Genomic DNA, 21069 nt, shown 5'->3' on the forward strand with positions numbered 1-21069 from the left:
TCATGTCTCTCCCTTTTCCTGAATCTTTTGAGTATATCTGCAGACACAGTGATGCACCACCAACTAGATTTCCTTTAGGACTGACTGACTTGTGGACTTGTTCCCCTATCTGTGAGAAATGCTGCCAGCAGACACCCCTAGCTGTCAGCCTTGTTGGGAACTACCTCAGATAAACAGGCATCTGCCCAAGGCCATGCCCCCTCTGGGAACAACTTGAAGGTATAAAGGCCCACCCAGCCTCCTCACCACAACCCAGGACAACCCCAGCTTCAGAGCTCCCCAAGGAGTCAGATGAGGCCTTTGTTGCAACTGTACCAGGGTCCACCTGCTCCACTGACTGACTACCTTTCCTTTACAGGTGGGCACCCCAAGAGCACTAGCTAATATACCTCTGCATCATAATCACTGTCTCAGAATTGGATTTCTGAGGAACCTACTGATACAGATGCTAATCCTTCAGGGCTCACTTTAAATGCTGCTTCCCCAATGTAAAACCTTCCCCAAACTCCCCCACCTCACACACAAATTGGAGGTCCTTCTCTCTCTGAACCAACTTCCCTCTCTGCAGTATTTGAATCACTGCTGCACATCTGTCTTCACTTCCATTCTATACTGTGACCTCCTTGCAGGAGGGACTCATTTCTCTGTCTTCTTTAGCACTGGCCTTTACAAGTGGGCTCTAGAGTCAGACAAATCTAGATTCCAATCCAGCTCCACCTAGATCAGCATCGGTTTTTTCATCTGTAAAATTAAGTGCTGACAGCATCTTACTCCTAAGCTTTAAGAAATAAATGTCTATAGAATGCTTAGCCCAGAGCCCGGCACACAGTAAGTGCTTACTAATTGTTTGTTATTTATAATCACTGTTTACCTACTGTAATGATAGTACTAATATATGTTTATTGAATGTGTTGGGAATGCCTGATGGTGACCAGCACAGCAAGCTGTACTAGAAGTGTGAGCGTTCACGACTTCATCTCCCTGGGAGATGGTAGAGGCTGGCTGAAAGTTCCTCATGCCTTGGCAGCCTGCCCACTTTGCTCTCTCTTTCTCTCTCTCCATGCAGCCTCATAGCTGGACCCTCCAATATGCAAACCCTCACTCTCTCCTTCAACCCAATAATAAAAAATAAACTTGGCTTTGAATCCAAGGCCATTTGGTGCTTTTGATCTTGGTTACAAAGCAAAGCAATTATTGCACACAAAAGCCCCGATTTATTTATGAAATGCGACAGACATCATTGAGGCGGGAACGAAAAAGCTCACTGAAGACCAAGCCCTTATTGCCACACAGTGAATGGCTGCTTTCAAACACAAGCCCCTCGAATGCTCTCTCTTCTCTGCTAAGAGTCTTTCCTCATTAGCGCTTCCTCTAGAACACTGTAGCTTCCAACAATCAAATTCACTTCACTGCCTGGCAAGTAATTAAATTCTGCAGGCATCAGAGAATAGAATAATGGGTGGCTATTGTTAAGGAAGCTGAGGCTGGAAAGGAAATGGATTTCAGTGCCCAGTCTCAGAAATGGTTGGGGTGGGATGGGAAAGCAAGCAGGATGCAGATGGGACCTCCCACTGGTGCACCACAGGGGGTAGTGGGTTCAGTACCAGACCTGGAGTCAAAAACCTATGTTTGGGGCCAGATTCTGTGCTTAACAGAGGGGGATGGGGGCTCGGTTTCCATACTTAGAAAACAAGGAGGTTAGACTAGGCAGGTCATTCTCCATGTGTGGTCTCCCAGACCAGCAGCATTAGCTTGTTAGAAATGCAGATTCTCAGGCTTCGCTCAGACCTACTGAGTCAGAAACTGTGGGAATGCAGCCCAGCAATCCATGTTTCACAAGCCCTCCAGGGGATGCTGAGGCTAGAATTTACACACCAACCACTGGTAGGTGATGTTTAAAGATGAGGCTACAAACTCTAATGCATAAAGGTCCAGGGAGGCAAAATAGAGGAGCCACATAGGCGGGATACACCGCACAGTAACAGGGACCATAGGCAATGAAGAGAGTGTGCCCTGACTAAAGGGGCCAGCAGGTACTCAGTTTTAGCCAAGTACTGCCAAGTATGAACCTTCATGGATCCGGTATTTACAGTACTTCTGATTTTTTTTAAGAGAAACACAAAATCATGATTTTTATGTGAAATCCCAGAATTTTTAAATGTTGATTTAATTTTCTTTTTAAATTATATTTTATTGATTATGCTATTAGTTGTCCCAATTTCCCGCCTTTGCCTACCTCCACCCAGCACCCCTCACTTCCTCAGGCAATTCCCACACCATCGTTCATGTTCCTAGGTCATTCGTAGGTTCTTTGGCTACTCCATTTCTTATACTGTACATCCCCATGGCTATTCTGTAACTACCTATTTGTACTTCTTATTCCTCTCATCTCTTCACCCATTCCCTGACACTCCCTTCCCATCTGGCAATCACGATTCTGTATCTGTTCTTCTTCTTTGCTTAGTTTGTTTTTTTAGATTCAATTGTTGATAGATATGTATTGATTGAAATTTTATTGTTCCTAGTTTTGAGCTTCCTTTTCTTAAATAAGTTCCTTTAACATTTCCTATAATGTGATGATGAATTCCTTTAGCTTTTCCTTGTCTGGGAAGCTCTTTATCTGCTCTTCCATTCTAAATGATAGTATTGCTAGATAGAGTAATCTTGGTTACAGGTCCTTACTTTTCATCACTTTGAATATTTCTTGCCAGTCCCTTCTTGCCTGCAAAGTTTCTTTTGAGAAATCAACTAACAGTCTTATGGGAACTCCCCTGTAGGTAACTTAACTTTCCTCTTGCTGCTTTTAAGATTCTCTCTTTATCTTAAACCTTCGGTATTTAATTAAGTCTTGGAGTGGGCTTCTTTGCTTCTATCTTATTTCGGACTTTCTGTACTTCCTGGATTCCCATGCCTATTTCCTTCACCAAGTTAGAAAAGTTTTCTTTCGTTATTTTTTCAAATAGATTTCCAATTTCTTGCTCTTTCTCTTCTCCTCTGCCACCACTATGATGCGAATGTTGGAACACTTGATGTTGTCCTAGAGGCTCCTTACACTATCCTCATTTTTTTATTTTTCGGATTATTTTTTCTTCTTCTTGTTCTGATTGCTTGTTTTTTGCTTCCTTATGTTCCAAATTATTGATTTGAGTCTCAGCTTCATCCACTTTACTGTTGTTTCCCTGTAAATTGTTCTTTATTTCTTGTTCCTTGAGCATTCTTATAACCAGTATTTTGAACTCTGCATCTGATAGATTCATCATCTCCCTTTTGTTTAGTTCTTTTTCTGGGGTTTTGATCCATTTATTCATTTGTGCCATGTTTCTTTGTCTCCTCATTTTGACAGCCTCCCTGTGTTTGTTTCTATGCATTAGGTAGTGTTGTGGGGCTGGGACGCCTTGCTCTGAGATATCCCTCCTGAATTTTTATCCACCACACGTGAATGTGGGACCAGCCTGTTCTGTGTCTTGTCTGTGCCCCTCCTACCAGTCTGGGTGGATGTAGTTTCTTTAATTCCATAGTTGTCAGACTTCCATTTAACTCAATTTCTGATGGTTCTGAGTCATGGTTGTTTTATAATTTAGTTTTAATTTTGATGTGGTTGTGTGAAGAGGTGAATCATGTTTACTTATGCTGCCATCTTGACAGGAAGTCTCTGCCCTGAAGCTTTTCTTTATTGGCTCTCTAATTTTCTTAACATAGTGAGGGCTAAGCAGATTACCCTTGAGAACCAAATTCAGCTGTGGACCACCATTTTTCCATCTACATTGTGAGTTGCCTTGGTCACCATCATGATATACTGTACCCTCTGTGCTTTTGCCTTTCTCCTAACACTGAATTCCCAACTTCCCTTCCACCCTTGGCAGACTCCTATTCATCCTTCAACACCCAACTCAAGAGTCACCTAAACTGTATTTCATTCTTAACTCTTTGCCCCACTTTCCAGCTCTCCAGTAAGAAGGTACAGGAGAATCAAACATATGACCAAAGAATTGACACATAGAAGAAGGTAACACCAAGTAGGAAGGCATAGAAAAGTTATAAAATAGGCTTTTCCCACAGGGGAGGAATCAGGATCTCTTGAAAAACTTACCCCATTGCTGCTTGAAAAATCACTTAAATAAGGACACTGATCCCATTTGACTAGAATCTTATATAATGAAGTTTTAAAAGAGCAAAAATTAAAAAAAAAAATACCCTAAGTGCAGAATTCATAGGATAGATTAAAAAACAGTTGGTACAAGAACACCTGAGGATTTGAGCTGAGAGTTCAGAGTGAATAAACCATGTGATGAGACTATCCCATGAAAAGGCAAAATGCCTTCATAGATTTCATTTTTAGAAAACAAGAGTCAACATAGCCCTGCTCTCCTCTTAGCTGGTAAGACCTCCCTAGAGTATTTGGAATGGTCCCGAATATTAACTTCTGTAGGCCAGAGAAGACCCAGGGAGTGACCCAGGGAGAGTATCCCAGGTGGCGAGGAAACACAAAGCCAAATCACAGAGGAACAAGTGAAGGAACCGGGAATGTTACCCATAGGTGAGAAAGACCTGGGTGGGTGATCATGATTCCTGTCTTCAAGCAACTGACAGATTTCCATGTAAATTTGAACTATGTGGCCCTTAAGGGTATGACCAGGCCCTCTGAGTGGAAACATTGTTAAGGTTTCATCTCTACATTGGGGAGAATTTTTTTAATAATCATGGTTCTCCCCAACTGGAATGAACCTTCCTGAGAGGTTCCCTTTATTGAGCGAGATCTAGCAGAGGGAGAATGATCACTCTTATGGAAGATGATAAAAGGACTGGAACGTAAAGCCTAGTAGGCACCTGTTGATTTACTGCACCTTCATTTTTCTTGGGCAACCACCCCTCATTTGCAGTCCCATGCATCAGGTGAAGTTGAGTGTATACTTGGCTTCAAGGGTGGGTGTGTTTCTCAGGCCTGGTCAGTCCACACCGTATTCCCCAGGAAGAAGTGCTCAAATGACTCACACCGGGTCAATTGAGCCCCTAAGACTCAATTCTGGGAAAAGGGAGTTATTCCTTTCCACTGAACTTGAAGCAGGTAGGATATAAGCCTGGAGCTGCCAGGGGCCATCTGGTCATCACATGAAAACTGACAATAAAAGAGCCCTTCAGTGTCCCCCCTAAAAAGGGGGGTGGGGAATTGGAGCAGAGCTGCAAAGAAACTGAATTCCTTGTGCCCTGGAAGTTCCCTATGCTTGAAGCCAGGCTTGGCTCTAGAGAGCTGGTAAGTTCCCTTTCTTTCCTCAAGCAGGTTGAGCTGGGTTTCTGTTGTTTGCAACCATAAGAGTCCTGATCCCTACAGTGACCTCTAAGGCTTCGTCCAGGTCCATTCTGTTATGGTGAACCTCACACTTAAAGCAAGGGCCACCTGCATGCATAAGCCCATTTGACCAGACAAATCCTCGAATGGTTTCTGGAATTTCAAGTGCTTCCTCTAGTCAAATAAATAAATTCCACTATAAAAGGGAAAATGGAGACTCTTGAAAAAGTAGTTATTAAGTCAAATAGCATTTTGCATCTGTGAGCTGGCAGTCAAGGCAGTTGCCCCAGGCCGAGCCCTGGAAGCCACGCCCACCTCCTGCAGACGCATTGCTAGAGCATGCTGTGACCTGCATGAAGGAACGCTACACTCCCACCCCAGGTGTTATCTCTCTCAGGAATGGAGGGGGGCGAGCCACCATTCAATGAGCACCTACTGAAAGCCAAGCCTGTGCTGGACACTTGGCCTACATCTATTCTTCAAAACAGGCCCCTGATTAAGACATTGTCACCATCTCCATTCCCAGTTGGGAAAACTAATGCTCAGAGAGACTTGCCCAGGGTCACATGGTCAGTGAGAGGCAGTTCTGAGAGATCCCAAAAGCCCAGCCCCATTGCCTCCTGCCAGTGATGACCATATGCTCAAAGTCACTAAGTCTGGGGTCTCCTTGCAGCTGCTCAGGCTTTATCTCCTCATCTATAAAGTGGGTGAGTGATGAGCCCATTCCCCAGTCTGACCCGACAGTGGCCCCTGCAGTCATTCTGAGGCCTGCAGGAACTATTATCAGGTAAGGAGTGCAGCCTCAGTGCCAAGATTATCTATAACTGATGTGACACAAAGGGGCCATGCTGGGCTAAATCAGCCGGTGGGGCCCTGTCCCCCTCTCTCTCCGGGCCCACAGGGGCTGGGTCATTTCCTTTGTTCCACAGGCACAGTCTGGTAACAAGGCAGCTAGGCGCTCAGCTGTAGACATTTTTTCATTATTTTCCACCCTGTTAACCTCATCACAAGTGAGGCTGCTGTCAGCCTAAATGAGAACTGAAAAGATTCATCTCGCTTGTCCTGGCCTCAGCTCAGAAAAAAAACCCTTCATTTCCTGAAGGCCCAGGTGACCCTTTCTCTTTGAGTCACTTCCACCCAGGAAAAAAGATGCGACAGTGGCAGCAGGCAGAGGCTCGTGATGGGACCAAGTGACCTGAATCACTTCAGTGTGGCTTTGCAAAGCGCTATGTAATATTTTTTTTATTGCACTGTATTTACCTTCCTAATTATGTTTGCTTATGCAAATATTAAACTCAGACTATGTTTCATTAACACGGCCCCAGGAGGACACCAGAGCACACTGTGTGGAAAGAGGGAACTAGCCTGTGATTACAGTTTTGCTATAGAAGTCATCCTCAGACTGGACAATCCTAATGCAGACCATGACAAGACTATTACATTTCCTATCAACTTGTCCTCCTCCTGTGCTTCTGGCAGTCCCAGGTCACCTAATCCTTAAAATTGGCACCTGGCAAGAATAGATGAGCTGGATTATTTTAGTAGTGAGTCTCTTATGTTGGTATAACCATAGCCAGTTTTCCTGGGCACTTAGCTCCAGGCGCTGTTTTCAATGCTTTATTTGGGATTAAAAACCATCTTAATCCTCCCAACTGCCCAGCGGGTATTTCTATCCCCACCTCACAAATGAGGAAACGGAGGCACAAACAGTATAAGGAACAAGTCTAAAAATTGACGGAAAACTGGTGGAACCAGGATTAAGACCCCAGGAGTTTCAAGATTTTGGACCCAAAGACCACACCCTGAAGCACTTCTCAACACCTTCCTCCTTCACATTCACTGTTTTCTTTAACACTCACATTGTTCCTGGGAAGTAGTTGATCTTAACTCTATTTGCAAGACAAAGAGGATGAGGCTCAGGAAGACAGAACGGCTCGCCCACTTTACAAATGAGAAAACTGAAGTTTACAGAAGTGAGCTCAGTTCTTCGGACTTTCATGCAACACCCAGTGTTGGCTCCACACTGTGCAAGGGGCTTGGGATACTGAGACCTCAGGGGCATAAACCAGGACTGCTCCTTCCACTGGGCTTCTGGGTCTTTATAGGGTAACACCTTTCTGAAAGCAACTGAGCACTTCGTTGAAAGATGAAAATAAGCAAACTTTTGACCTCCAAATTCCTGTTGTAGAAACCGATCCTAGGAAATAGCAATGAATGTGACAAAGGTGTATATATTGTGCAACATTGCTCACAGAAGCATTGTTTGTAAAAGAATGGAATAACCTAAGTGTTCAACAATAAGACACTGGTTAAATAAATTAGAGTAAATAATATAATGAAATATTATTAATCATTTGAAAATGTTATATATTTATTGACATGGAAAAATTCTGCAATAAAGTGTTACATAATTTTTAGGTGACATAAGCAGAGAATAAAATATCTGCAGTCTGATCTCACTGGGGAAAGTACATATGTATACTGAAAAATGTATAAATACGAATAATAAGAGCACTCATAGAAAATGTATTTGTATATGTACATTATAAAGAAATACCTGTGACTACTGAGTGATAACATTTCAGGTGATTTTAATTTTTGTCTACTCATGTCCATTTTTCCAAATTTCCTACAACAAACGTGAACTACTGTACTTACTTTACCATGAAAAGGCCTTTATTTTTGTGGTGGTGGCTAAAGTGGCTGAGCCACCAACCATATCCAGGATTCAAACTCAGGATCTGGAATGCAAGTCCAGCCCTCGGCACCTTGTACCCTTCAACACATCTGCCTTCCTGGTTTCAAGTCCCCAAACCACATGCCACCCTGGCTGGCACAGTGTTGCCATGGCCAGCCTGGGACAGAGACCCAGGCAGGTCAGGTGGCCCGTTTTCCCACCTTTTTGAAGAGTCTGATGACATCCTCACTGATCTGTGAGAGGCGGACGATGACATTGTTCATGAAGATGTCATTGAGGGTGGCATGGTCTCGGCTCTCCCGCCTGGTCTGATGCAGAACTAGATACCAGCAGTTCACTGGGGAAAGGAGGTACTGGTCCTTCCTGTGGAAACCAAGACAGCTTGGGTTGGCTTCATTGGAACCGTCAGACAGAATTCCACAGTGTCACTCACCATGGCTCTTTTGACCCTCATGGGGCCCTTTCAAGTTGAGTTTTATTGTAACATATTCACAGTTGGGGAAACAGAGTCTATGAAAGCTGAAGTGACCCTCCCAAGATCCCAGAGCGGTGCTGGGGCCCAAACTCAGGTCTTTGACTCAGTCTTGTCCCATCTATCCCCCAGTGCATATTGCATTTGCTACATGCTCCTTTCCCTTCTGGGAAGAAACCACCTTCCCCAGGGCTAAGAAATATTAACCCAGGTGTGTTTGAAGTACTTGTATGAGTTCTAGAACTTTGCAGTGGAAAGAACAAAATATGAATGCTTCCCTTTTCCTTTCCTGCCTCTCCAAGAAACTGGGGTCCCCTCAGGCTCTTAACCCCTTTGTCCTCCCCCAGGACTGTGGGCCTGGAGAGTTTCAGGTTCTACCTTTGCGAGGCGGGATTAAGGAAAGCTGCTTTGAGCAAAGTACACATGAGGCAAGTAAATCTTTGTTCTGTAACGATGGATAGCTTCTTAGCATCTTCTGGCTGAGCATTATGCTAAAATAGGTTTCTCAAAGTGTGGTCCTCAGACCAGCAAGAGCAATAGCCCCTGGGGTCCTGTTAGACGTGAAAATTCCCCAGCCCACTCTAGATCTGCTGAGTCAGAAGCTCTGAGGGTAGGCCCAGCACTGTGGATTTTAACAAATCCTCCAGGGGATGCCAATTCACACTCAAGTCTGAGAACCACAGATCTATCTATATACTATCGTTTCCCAAGGTTTGGGAAATGGGATGCAGCCAAAAAAAATGAAACGGGCCCTGGCTGGTGTGGCTCAGCGGATTGAGTGACAGCCTGCAAACCAAAGGGTCGCTGGTTCGATTCCCAGTCAGAAAACACTTGCCTGAGTTGCGGGCCAGGTCCCCAGTTGGGGGTGTATGAGAGGCAACCACACACTGATGTTTCCCTCTCTTTCTCCCTCCCTTCCCCTCTCTCTAAAAATGAATACCTTTTTTTTAAAGCAAAATGGGGGAGCAGCTCTCTGAAAGACCCCTCTGTTAGCCTCAGTAAAGGTTATGTATTTCTTATTCTCCAGGAAGAAAGAGGGAAGGACAAAGTCAAATCCACAGCCCCATGTTACCAACTTGCCCTCTGACCCTAACTCTTCCTTTACTCTGCTTTCCATGGTGGGAAGGAAATGTTGGAAAGGCAGGATGTTGGGGGAGAGGCACACCCTTCACCCTTGAGGGTGGTCAGCTTAGGGTCCCCCAGGCCTGCCTTGCTCCACCTGTGCCCTAAGTGTGGGCCACCCATAAGGGCTGACCACGATCACGCTCTGAGCTTCTTCCCACTATCAGCATTTTTGAGGAAGAGAAGTCAGCTGACTTGTTATGACCGCATCATCCTCTCAAAGCCAAGTGCAAGTGCTGGAGGGTGCAACCCTGAGGGCCTCTGGGCTCCCACAGTACCCCCATACCCTCACCCTGCCCAACCCCTGGGCTTGGGAAGGGTAGGTGGAGCCTCTGCCACTTGACTTAGAGGAATTTTCTTTCTGTCATGAAATGAACTAAAAATCTGTGTAGATAGCAGGAATTTGGGAGAAGGGAATTTGGTTATAGAGAGGATAGATATATTAGAAACTCTCTAACAAAAATGAAAATTTCTCCTTTGCTTATATAAAGCCTAGAGAAAAAGCCAGAACACTAAAATTCAACCACCCAACCCAAATCCCTCAGCATTTACTTCCTGCCAGGTCTCAGGTGGGTTCTGGAGGAACATGACACAGATCTGCCTTGGAGGGGCTCCTTATCAGGTGGCTGAAGCGGAAGAGGAAGATTACAGTGGAAGGTGACAAAGCCTTGTCATATGTGAGAAGTTGGAGAAGGCGCCGCCCCTCCTGTGCTCTCTGGCTTTCATGCAGAGCTCTTTCCCACCTGGGCCTTCTCCCTTGCTGTTCCCTCCACCTGGAACCCGTTAGCCCCTGCTCTGGTCATGACTACCTCTTTCTCTTCCTCTAAGTCTCAGTTTAAATAATACCTCCCCAGAGATCATGCCTGTGACCACACTCTAAGGCACAGATCCTCAAAGGGTGATCCCTGAGCAGCAGCAGCAGCAGCAGCAGCATCACTTGGGAATGTATGGGAACGCAGGGCCACTGCAGACCACTTAGTAAGAAAACCTGGGGGTGGGCTCAGCATCTGTGTTTTCACCAGCCCTCCAGGTGGTCCCGATGTATGTTCAAGTTTGTGAACATTTGTCTTAAGGAGCTTCCACCCCCCACCCCCCCAATCACCTGTAAGTTCTTTCAGAGGAGGGATTGTTTCTGTTTTAGTGATCACATCCAGTGCCGAGTAATGTGCCTGACACATAGGAGATGCTATGGAAGAGAGGCCCATAAAAGAAGAATGAGCAGTTTTCCAAATAGAGGGGCCAAGAAAGACAGAATTATAGGCAGAGGGAACTGTGGCTACAAAGATAGAGAAGTAGCTCAGTAGAGCAAGAATTCTAAATGTGGTAGGGGAGGATAGATAGGATATGATGCTGTGGAGACAGGTTAAGCGCTTGGCTGGGGGGGTGGGGGGGAGCTTTGAATGACAGGCCAATGAGCTGGGCCTTCATCTCCTAGGCCACATGGTTCTCAGCCTCAGTTGCTGGGAAGCTTTTAAAAACACCAAGACCCCGGACCTATTCAAGCCAATTAAGTCAGAATCTCTGGGGGTAAGCCTTGGTATTTGTATTTTTAAAACATTCTCTAGAAGATTCTAATGTAGGTGTCATGGGAGTTATTTAAGCAGAGGTATGAGGTGACCAATGTGTGTCTTAGAAAGATCAGATTGGAAGACGGAAGGATGACAGATGGGTGGATGGATGATGGGTGGTGAATAGATGCGTTGGTGGGTGAGTGGATTGATGGGTACATGGATGGGCAGATAGGAGGGATGGGTAAATGGGTGGATGGATGGGTGAATAAATGAGTAGATGGTGGATGGGTAGATGGGTGTGGGCACAGGCATAGGGCTGGAGACAAGAGGATCGGTCAGGAGGTGAGCTTAGTCCAGGAGAATAAAGATAATGAGGGCCTGGGTGGTGGCCAGAAAAGGCTGGACTCAGGAACTCAACAGGAGAGCAGATCATCTTGAAGACACCCTGGAAACAGAGTAGGAGGCAGGAAGGAGTAGATGGTGATTCTGAAGTTCAGATCTCAGGCGACTGGGTGGATGCCGATGATGTGAACCAAGATAAGAACTGCAAGGGAAGAAACAGGTTTAGGCAGAAAATACTTTTCACAACCCATTTTTCACTGCTTCCTAGGTGGTGACAGAAATGGGAAGATTAGAGTAAAGGAAAGATGAGATAATGAAGCTGTTACCTAAATTACTTCAGGGGCTTAGCTCAGCCTGGGATGTAAGAATTGAAGAGCATAGGGGAATTAAATGTGCAAAATGTATGCAAGTCACAGCCAGAAGGTGAGTTTTGGGGGTGGAGGGATGAAAAAGATGTTAAAAGGGTGCGGAAGTGCTGGGATGGCTTGGGAACCATTAATTAGGGCACCTGGTCAGGGAGATTGGATACCAGAAAGAGCAGAAAGGACAGCATGTTCCCTATGAGAAGCCGTGGGCAAGAGGCAATGCAGCCTTGGATGGAATTACCAGGGGAGGCAGAAAGAGTGGAGGTGAGGAGGAGAAAGTTGCCTGAAAGCAACCAAGGACTTGTCAAAGTGAGCAGCTGCTGGGAAGATGAAGGTCTTGGTTCATTTGGGCTTTCGCTCCTGCGTCCTGTCTGTGTATATGTGCCAGGCACAGCTGGATGTTGTGGGTGCAGCAGAGACCAGAGCAGGCAAGACCTGACCCCCAGAAACCTTCCACATGAGTGAGGGAGACACACAAGGAAACGAGACGATGATACACTTCATAAATGTGGTGATGAGAAGGAGGCTGTGGAACAAAGGAGGTGGTGATGGGGTGACAGGGGTGGCTTCCTGGAGGAAGCATATTACAGACTGAGAACTAAAGGCTCAATAGTTTTCAGGGTGGATAAATATAATGAGCAAAGGCCCAGACAGCGGCCAGAGAGCATGCTGGCAAGCTGAACATAGCTGAGGGGGCCCTCAGCATGGCGTTCTGGGTTGGGGATGGGGTGATAAACGAGGTTGGAGAATTAGACAGAAGCCACATAGCTAAGGGCCTAGAAGTCCCAGTAGAGAGTGTGAGCTTTGTCCTGAGGTTGGCAGGGAGCCATTGCAGGGTTTGGAACAGGGGAGTGAAAGGGTAAAATTGAATTTTCAAGTTTTCATTCTAGTTACCATGAGGAGGATGGGCTCGCAGGGGCCAAGAGAGAAGGTGAGGGGTCCATGAAGTAGTTAGGTAGTAGACTTGCTGGACTTGGAGATTGAATGCGGTTCCGGTTGGACTGGGAGGGAGAAGACGGTGTTAGAGCCACTCCCAAGTTTTCCAGGGTGGGCCCCTGGGAGAGCACAGATGGCATTTGCTGAGATGAGGATGAGCTGGTCGGCGGAGGGGCAGTTGAACATGACGCATCTAAAGGGCTTATAGAACATCCAGGTGGAAATACCTGGGCTAGAGACAAACATGGACACCAACACATGGCTCACAGTCCAGTAAGGGGATGATTAGCCTCAGAGCATTCAGAAAATGTGTGTGAAGTGACAACTGTGGAGATTGCTAGAGAGGAGAGCATGGTGCCATGAGAGCCCTTACCAAGGGGGCCTGGCCTGGCCTGACTTCAGAGGTCACTGAAGTGTCCCTGAGGAAGGGGTCTTTTGGCTGGGCTCTAAAGGAAGAGTTGGAGGGAGCAAGGTGAAGAGGTCAGGAGAGTGGACTCGGGGGACAGTCCCAGGCAGAGGGGACAGTCCCAGGCAGAGGGAACAGAATGGGCAAAGGCTCATTGGAGGGCAGAGAACTCACTCAATTTAAGGAACCCAATAAAGGTGAGTGTGGCTGGAGGCCAGGAAGCAAGGTGGAGGAGGGGGTGACGGCAGGGGCTTGCACCTGCAAGACCAGCACATTGATCACCATCTTGTTGGCCATCTGGATTGTTCGGGGACCACAGCAATAAGCACCTAAGCCACAGATGGCATAGCTGGACACTGGCCTTTGGGGATCTTTAGTTTTGTTCTTCCCTTTTCAGGGGTCACTTGTCTTTTTGAAAGCCCTGGGACCTGAGAGCCATTTTTGCCTGCTGCAATTGCACTTTTGGAGCATATAGAAACGAACCTGGACCTGCGCCTTCTCTTCTGAGGCACATCTTGAGCAGCCTTTCTACTTTTCCAATCTAGCACCCGAGCATCTATGCAGCAGGTGGAAGCTGCCGAGCTAAGGCATAATGCGAGAACTTTCATATATATATATATTTTGCCAGAAAATAGCAATGAAAATTTCTGGTGAGTCACAGCTTTCTTTCTTTGGCTAGGGGAGCTGGGTCGGAGGCTCCAGGAGACTGCAGCTAGAGCAGGGAGGCCTTGCCAAGCTGGTGAGTTAGGAAAATGAAATTAGCAGTGAGCCAGCTTCTCTGCCTTCTCAGCGGGGGGGACGGAAAATTCCGCTTAGCAAACAGAACCCATTTCTAGGCCTGCAGAGTCCCAGGTTGCAGATGAATCCAAATCTACTGCCATGGGATTGTGCTCCCTCGGGGAGGGAGGCGAGCTCCTGCAGCTGACACGGTCCTCTAGATGCCAAGTCCCTGCCTCTGGCTTCCTGTTGCCTTCCAGAACATTCTTGGGCCTTACACTGGGTTTGCTTGGGTGTTTGCCAGTAAAGCTGCCTCTGAAAAGTATTCCCTCATGTAGTTTCAGGTCCAAAAAGGTGTGGTTAAACTCTTGCTACCTAAGCTGCCTCCAGCAGGAAATGGAATTCATTGCCCTCTCTTGGAGAATGAACCATTAATTCTGCAAATATTAACCGGGTGCCATCTTTTGTACCAGGCAGTGGTAAGCAAAAAAAGCCATGCTCCCTGATGCATGGAGCTTATTACTATCCAGTGGGGGCCTCAGGTGTCAATCAAATAGTCACATAAGTAGGTAGGAAATTGCAACAGTGGTAGGGTCCTTGAAGGAAAAATGGATGGTGCCATGAGAGTCTCCCAGGTAAAGTGGAGTTGGGTGTCAGTTCACCATGCTGGTCCTTCTTGTCACTGAGACCTTAGTTGAGATGTTTCTAGTTGGGGCCTTCCCTGACCCCCAGTGACCCCCAGTTTCTAGCACACCACCCTATTTTATTGTCATGACAGCATTACCACACCTGAACTTTGTCCTATTCATTTACTTTTTGTTTCTGGTCTTTGACCCCTCTCTAGCTTACATCTGCCTGCTTCACCACTGTGTCACTGGTGCCAGGCAAGGCTGGGCACACACACAGTCAGCAGAATAGATGGAAAGTGCCCAGAGGATGAGCTGGGACCAGAAGGATGCATAGGTCTCAACACAACTCTGGAATAAGGGAGAGCATTCCCAGCAGTAAGTGTGAGGGGCACCATCTAGAACTAAGAGAAGGCACGTGTGGCCTAAGGGCAGAGGAGAGAGGTTGCAGGAGCCCGTCCTTGAAGGACAGAAAGAGCACCTGGGCTGTGTACTGCTGTATACGAGAACTGTATACAGTTCCCCCTCCCAGCTGATAACCTTCCAAATATTACAGAGTGGGGGGGGGGGGGTCTCCCAAAATCCCCAAAGCCTGAGGGTTGGGGGATGGGGAAAAGAGAATAGCTTTTAAGATACCTTTGCATGACTATGGCTAGTAGCTAGTGTCTTAGTTATGCAAATGGATTTGGTTCTTCCAAGGCCCCAAGGAGATGGGAAGGAATTTGACTATGAAATGGTGAGGAAGGCGCATACAGAGCCTGCACAAGGTTCTGTGAATGGTTAGAACTGGTTACCATGCCCACTGAAGCATAGGATGCAGTCAGGGATTTAAAAATAAGGTGGCAGCCATTTTAGAGAGAGGAGGAGAGGAGATCCACACGGTTTGCAAGCAGGGCAGAGAAGGAACTCCATGCAGTTTTGTAAAGGAGAAGGAACTCCATGTGGCTTTGAAAGAGAGAGAGGACTGTGCGTGATCCAGTGCAACATGGCACATGTTTTCCTGGACTGTTAAACGGAGGCTGAAGACATTGTACCCCAGATCCTGAAGGAGACAGCTGACAGATAAGGAGTGGGGAACTTCTGGGCATGCTTTTGGCTTCTAGCGTTTTGGGGAGCAAGGGAAGTGCTGGGTCCCGTGGGAGAACAGTGCTCTGAGCTGAAGTGCTCACGGCCTTCCCCAGGTTGGAATACTGTAAATAAAGACCTGTTTTCCTCAAAACTAGTTGATGGGTTTTACACCAAGGCACCATGTGAAAGAACCCCCTTTCCCTCTGTAACACAAATGATCCCCACATCTATGATTCTGTTCCCATTCTGGTTTGCTTAGTTGGATTTTGTTTTTATTTTTTAGATTCAGTTGTTGATAGCTGTGATAATGTTTTTTGAGTATCTGCTTTATGCTAGGCACTGTGTTAGCCACGGGGGATTAAAAATATGACTGAATACGCCTCGAGAAGGCTCACAATCTGGTAGATAAAACTAACACCAACCAAGAATTATGGCTATTAGTCAGAACACCTTGAGTTGAAGTGACAGAAATACTTCAGATTGATTTAAGCAAAAATGATAGTAATGGAAGGAGAAAAAATTTTAAGAGTCAAAAATTTTAATCAAAAAACACAAAGAAATAGGAGGTGGTTGGCCTCAGGCACAGCTGGATCAAGGGGCACAAAGGATGTCATCAGGACCTAGTCTTACTCTCCAACTCTTGGCTCTGCTTTCCTCTCTCTGTTGACTTCACTTTCAGGTGGGCCCTCTCCAGACCAAAAACACCCTGAGTGCTAGTAACCCCCATAGAAAGAGAACTTTTCCCCAGCTGTTCCACCAAAAGGCCTGGGATTGCAACGCACTAGATTAAAGCTCTGTGGCTAAAATGATGCGTTGCCAGTCACAGGTTTACCATTGCTCAGGGATGAGTCTCCAGAGATCAAAGGAAGGGGGGAGAGATGCGGCAGGGGAGAGTAACAGATGTCTTCTATGTTATGCTCAGTGAAGCAGAGCAGCCAGGTAAGGGGGAAGAGTTTGATATGGGGCTCTGCCTTGGAGGGACCTCATGGCAGACAGCAGGCATGAGGCTTCCGTGTCGGGGAGCCCTGACTGAGAAGCTGCCTTTGGCTGATGTGAGCCCTGTGACAGAGTAATTCAGAAGGGGAAGGACTACATCCATTAGGTCACCTGGCTGAAGCAGGTTCTGCTTACCGTGCTGGGGTGCTATAGAGTCAATGCCGGAGCTCAAATACCAGTTCTGCCCCTCCTCAGCTAGCTGAACTTGAGAAGTTAATTAAACCTCTTCTTTCTTTTCTTTTTCTTTTGTTTTTAAGATTTTATTTATTTATTTTTAGAGAGGGGAAGGGAAGGAGAAAGAGAGGGAGGGAAACATGCATATTTGGTTGCTTCTCGTGAGCCCCCCAACTGGGGACCTGGCCTGCAACCCAGGCATGTGTGCTCACTGGAAATCAAACTGGCGACCCTTTGGTTCGCAGGCCAGCACTCAATCCACTGAGCCATAACAGCCAGAGCTAAACTTTTCTTTCTTTATCTACAAAATGTGTTGATAACACTTACCTCACAGTGACACTTTAAGGATTAAATGAAGTAATTTATAGGATGCTATTAGCATCAAACCCAGCATACAATAATAATTATTATTACCACCAGCAGCTCACTAGGATGTTGGGGAAATCCAACGGCTGGAGTATGTATGTAAATATACAGCCATGGTAGGTTCTCTACAAAAGTTGGTTTTCTTCCTCCCATTACTACCTTCTCCCCCTACAAACTCTTACATGTACTGCAAGGCTCCATGCAAATGGTCCTGTGACTCCCCCTCCACCTGGGGGCAGAATTATTTGCTTACTCATTTGTTCCTCACATCTCAAACTGATGGCACACTGGGTCTGGGGTATTACCTCTGACTCCCTTGGATTTGCTGAATGTATTCTTGGTACCAGAATGAAAAGCCCTGCCTCCAGGCAGTGCCTGCCCAACCTCATCTCCTCTTTCCCTCCAAAGCCCCTTTTGCCTTGGTTTGTCTACCTGCAAAAGGGGTGCACCACGCAGTGTGTACAGTGCTAGGCAGAGGAAGGTCCCTGACCCATGGCTCCTCTGCCCTGTTTTTCACTGTTTAGCTGAGGATCTTAAGCCAGACTCACCCTGGCTGGGCATCAGGTCTCTTGCCTATCAGGTGGGTGTGATAACACCTTCTCTCCTCCCAAACCCAACAGGATTCTTGAGAGAATTTAAGCAGCTAAAGGCTCGGGAGGCACTTCACTGTGTTAGGTACTGTATAATCATCCAAGGTCATTATTATCCTATTTGTCTAATGGAATCGAGTCAAAATTAAACCCTTGCTTATTACAGCTTGTTAAAATCTTTATTACAACATCTACTTTTCATTTTAGAATAAAATTTAAATGATATGCTTGTATCATATGTAGCAAGCATCTCATACATAAATAAATCACGTCCTGGTTAATATTTTGGATCTTGCTGACTATCGTCTCTGAGGATCCCAGGGAACTTGGGTGGCATCTGGGAAAGGACCAGAAGGAAAAACTGAAAGGAGCAAAAGGGTCTGTAGCCATTGCAAAGACCACTCTTTAGGCAGAGCCTCCTGCCTTAAAATCCCTCCCAGCAATGGAAAGTGGAAGTTAAAGGATGCAGAGGGTGACAATGAAAGATGTTCACATTCCAGGAGGAGCTGGAAGGGGCCCCAGGGGTGTCATGCTGGCTTCAGGACTCTTGCCATTCCTGCACACCACCATACTTAATACCTCCCTGTAGATTGTTCTCTTTTACTTAACTGAATTTATTTATAAAGGACTGTCCCTAGTTTAGGTTAAAATAACATTTAAAAAACGAGCATCACTTGGCATAAATAAAAGGTAACTAAAAAAGTAAGTTTAAGGAAAACAAAACAGTATCACCAGCCCTAAGCAGATGCTGATGCCTGAGGTCTTTCTCAGTTTGTAAGAAGGGAGATTAGAGAGGCATTAGTACCAAACTAGGACTTTCTCCTTGAGGCAACCTGAAGATGGAAAGAGACTTGAAAAGATAATTCAATATTTATGGTTCATGTGCGATCAATGATCCCTCTCCTCATTTGGAGGAGCATTGATCCAGTTTGACCATCCATCACATTACAGAAATGCACCCCTAAAATACCCAGCTTTTGAGTATACACCTCCACAGATTAGGAACTCACACCTTCCAAGGCAGCCTTTTGTGTGCTAGACAGCTCTGGACAGCTCTGGCTACTGGAATGTTCTCAAGGTTAAGTTGAAGTCGGCTACTTTGAAAATGCTATTTTGGACCTCACTTCTCTCCTTCTGCAGCTGCACAAAATAAGGATTTCCTTCATGTATTTGAAGAAAGCATTTTGTTGTGATTTGGTCTTTTCAGTTATTCATTCAAATAACTTTGATAGAGACATCAAAATTGCAACTAAACTACAGAACAACCATCATTTAGAATAACCTGAAATCTGGCTGAATGGAAGTTCTACAACTAGAATTTAAAGAAGAAACCACATCAAGACCGGTAGGAGGGGTGGAGACCCAAAACAGGCTGGTCCCACACCCATGTGTGGCAGATAAAAGTAAGGAGGCGTATCTTGGCTGCAGAGGTCCACCCTGAGGAGTGAGGGGTCACGGCCTCACAGCAGGCCCCACAGCCTGGGGCTCCAGTGCCAGAAAGAGAAGTACCCATAACTTCTGTCTATAAAAACCAGCGGGCATTGTGGCTGAAAGAAACGGAGGCCCCTAGAGTCCCAAGTGCTCCCCTTACTTGGACTCCCTTGCTCTGAGCTTCAGTACTGGGGCAGCAGCTCAAACGGCATCAGAGAAATATGGGGAGAAACTGAATTGTCTGGCATCAGGGCAACAGCTAGAGGGGCAGCTTTCTCACAGAGAGAAGTGCTGGCAGAGGCCATTGTTCCTTTCTGAGACCTTCCCCACTACACACACAGAGCTGGCAGGCAGACACCATTTCTGATTCTCCATCAACCTGGCTAACACCATTAAGCCATTCCCTGGTGATTCCCTGAGACCCCACCCAATTTGTAGGCCCACCCAAGCTGTTTCCAGTGGCTTTTCCATATGAATGGTCTGTCTTGACTCATGTTTCAGACTTTCCCAAAATCTCTCAAGCAAGTAGCATCTGGCCTCAGTGTACCCTATACCTCTTGCTAAGTGGCCCTAGGCTCAGCACTAGCAGCAATTGGCCTTGGTTCACAGCTTGGCTTTGCCTGAGCACCTCCAAGCCCAGTGCAAGTAGCAGCCATCTGCACTTCACTTTGTATCTCATGCCAGATGGCCCTGGGCAGAATACAGACAGTGGCTGACCTTGGCCTGCAACTCCTAGGAGGTCCCAGAGCCAGCACAGTTGCTGGACAGCTTCAGACCACATCAGAGCACCACCCAACCACCTCCGCAAGCTACACACTCAAGGGGTGGACTCAGTGTGCACCAGAGCCCCGCTGAAGGAAATCTTGCTCTGTGGAGTGAGCCCCTATACTGCTGATTGGCCTGGAGGTAAATACCCTTCCCACTGATGTGCTAACAGCACTCAAGGCTCAACTACAACAGGAGGGTGTACATAGCCCACACAGGGAAAGGTGGGTAACTGGGGTGCCCAGCTTGGGTGGTAGGGGAGGCTATACCACTGAACCCTACAGAACACCTACTACAGTAGGCCACTCTACCAAGCCCAGGAGACATAGCAACTCTACCTAATACATAGAAGCAAACACAGGCAGGCTGCCAAAATGAGGAGACAAAGAAACATGGCTCAAAGGAAGAACAGATCAAAACTCCAGAAAAAGAACTAAACAAAATGGAGACAAGCAATCTACTAGATGCAGAGTTCAAACACTAATTATAAGTATGCTCAATGAACTTAGTGAGAACTCCAACAGCATAAAAAAGGACATTGAAACCATAAAAAAAGAACCAGTCAGAAATGAAAAATATACTAACTGAAATGAAGAATAATTTACTGGGTATCAACAGTAGAGCAGATAAAGCCAAGAATTAAAACAGCGATTTGGAATATAAGAAAGCAAAAGAAATGCCAATCAGAACAGCAAAAAGAAAAAAAAAATCCAAAAAAATGAGGATAGTATAAGGAGCCTCTGGGACTACTTCAAGCATACCAATGTTCACGTCATGAGGATGCCAAAAGAAGAAAAAGAGCAAGAAATTGAAAACCTATTTGAAAAAAACAATGACAGAAAACTTCCCTAACTTGGTGAAGGAAGTAGACATACAAGTCCAGGAAGCACAGAGTCCCAATCAAGAAAAACCCATAGAGAGCTACAGCAAGACATATCATAACTAAAATGCCAAAGGTTAAAGGCAAAGATAGAATCTTAAAAGCAGCAAGAGAAAAGCAGTTAGTTACCTACAAGGGAGCTTCTATAAGACAGTCAGCTGATTTCTCAACAGAAACTTTGTAGGCCAGAGAGATTAGCAAGAAATATTCAGTGATGAAAAGCAAGGACCTATACCCAAGATTATTCTAGCCAATGAAGCTATCATTTAGAATCGAAGCTTCCCAGACAAGAACAAGCTAAAGACTTCATTACGACC

The 21069-nt window shown here is 46.0% G+C and overlaps 1 protein-coding gene and 1 long non-coding RNA gene across 2 annotated transcripts in view; one reads left to right on the forward strand and one right to left on the reverse strand.

The window, feature by feature from the left end:
- SRGAP3 (SLIT-ROBO Rho GTPase activating protein 3) overlaps window positions 1-21069 on the reverse strand; it is a 248754-nt gene that overhangs the window by 98936 nt on the left and 128749 nt on the right. Inside the window, exon 3 of the mRNA XM_090284101.1 lies at window positions 8186-8348. Within this exon, the coding sequence (XP_090140227.1) occupies window positions 8186-8348 (163 nt within the window). The remainder of the gene's footprint in view (window positions 1-8185; window positions 8349-21069) is intronic.
- Window positions 11359-14983, forward strand: LOC150004905 (uncharacterized). Its single transcript, XR_016512406.1, has 3 exons — window positions 11359-11652; window positions 13537-13789; window positions 14701-14983. It is a non-coding gene; the product is annotated as an uncharacterized LOC150004905 (long non-coding RNA).

This window comes from Furipterus horrens, unplaced genomic scaffold (assembly GCF_987537825.1).
Source record: "Furipterus horrens unplaced genomic scaffold, mFurHor1.1.pri manual_scaffold_7, whole genome shotgun sequence".
Taxonomy (NCBI): domain Eukaryota; kingdom Metazoa; phylum Chordata; class Mammalia; order Chiroptera; family Furipteridae; genus Furipterus; species Furipterus horrens.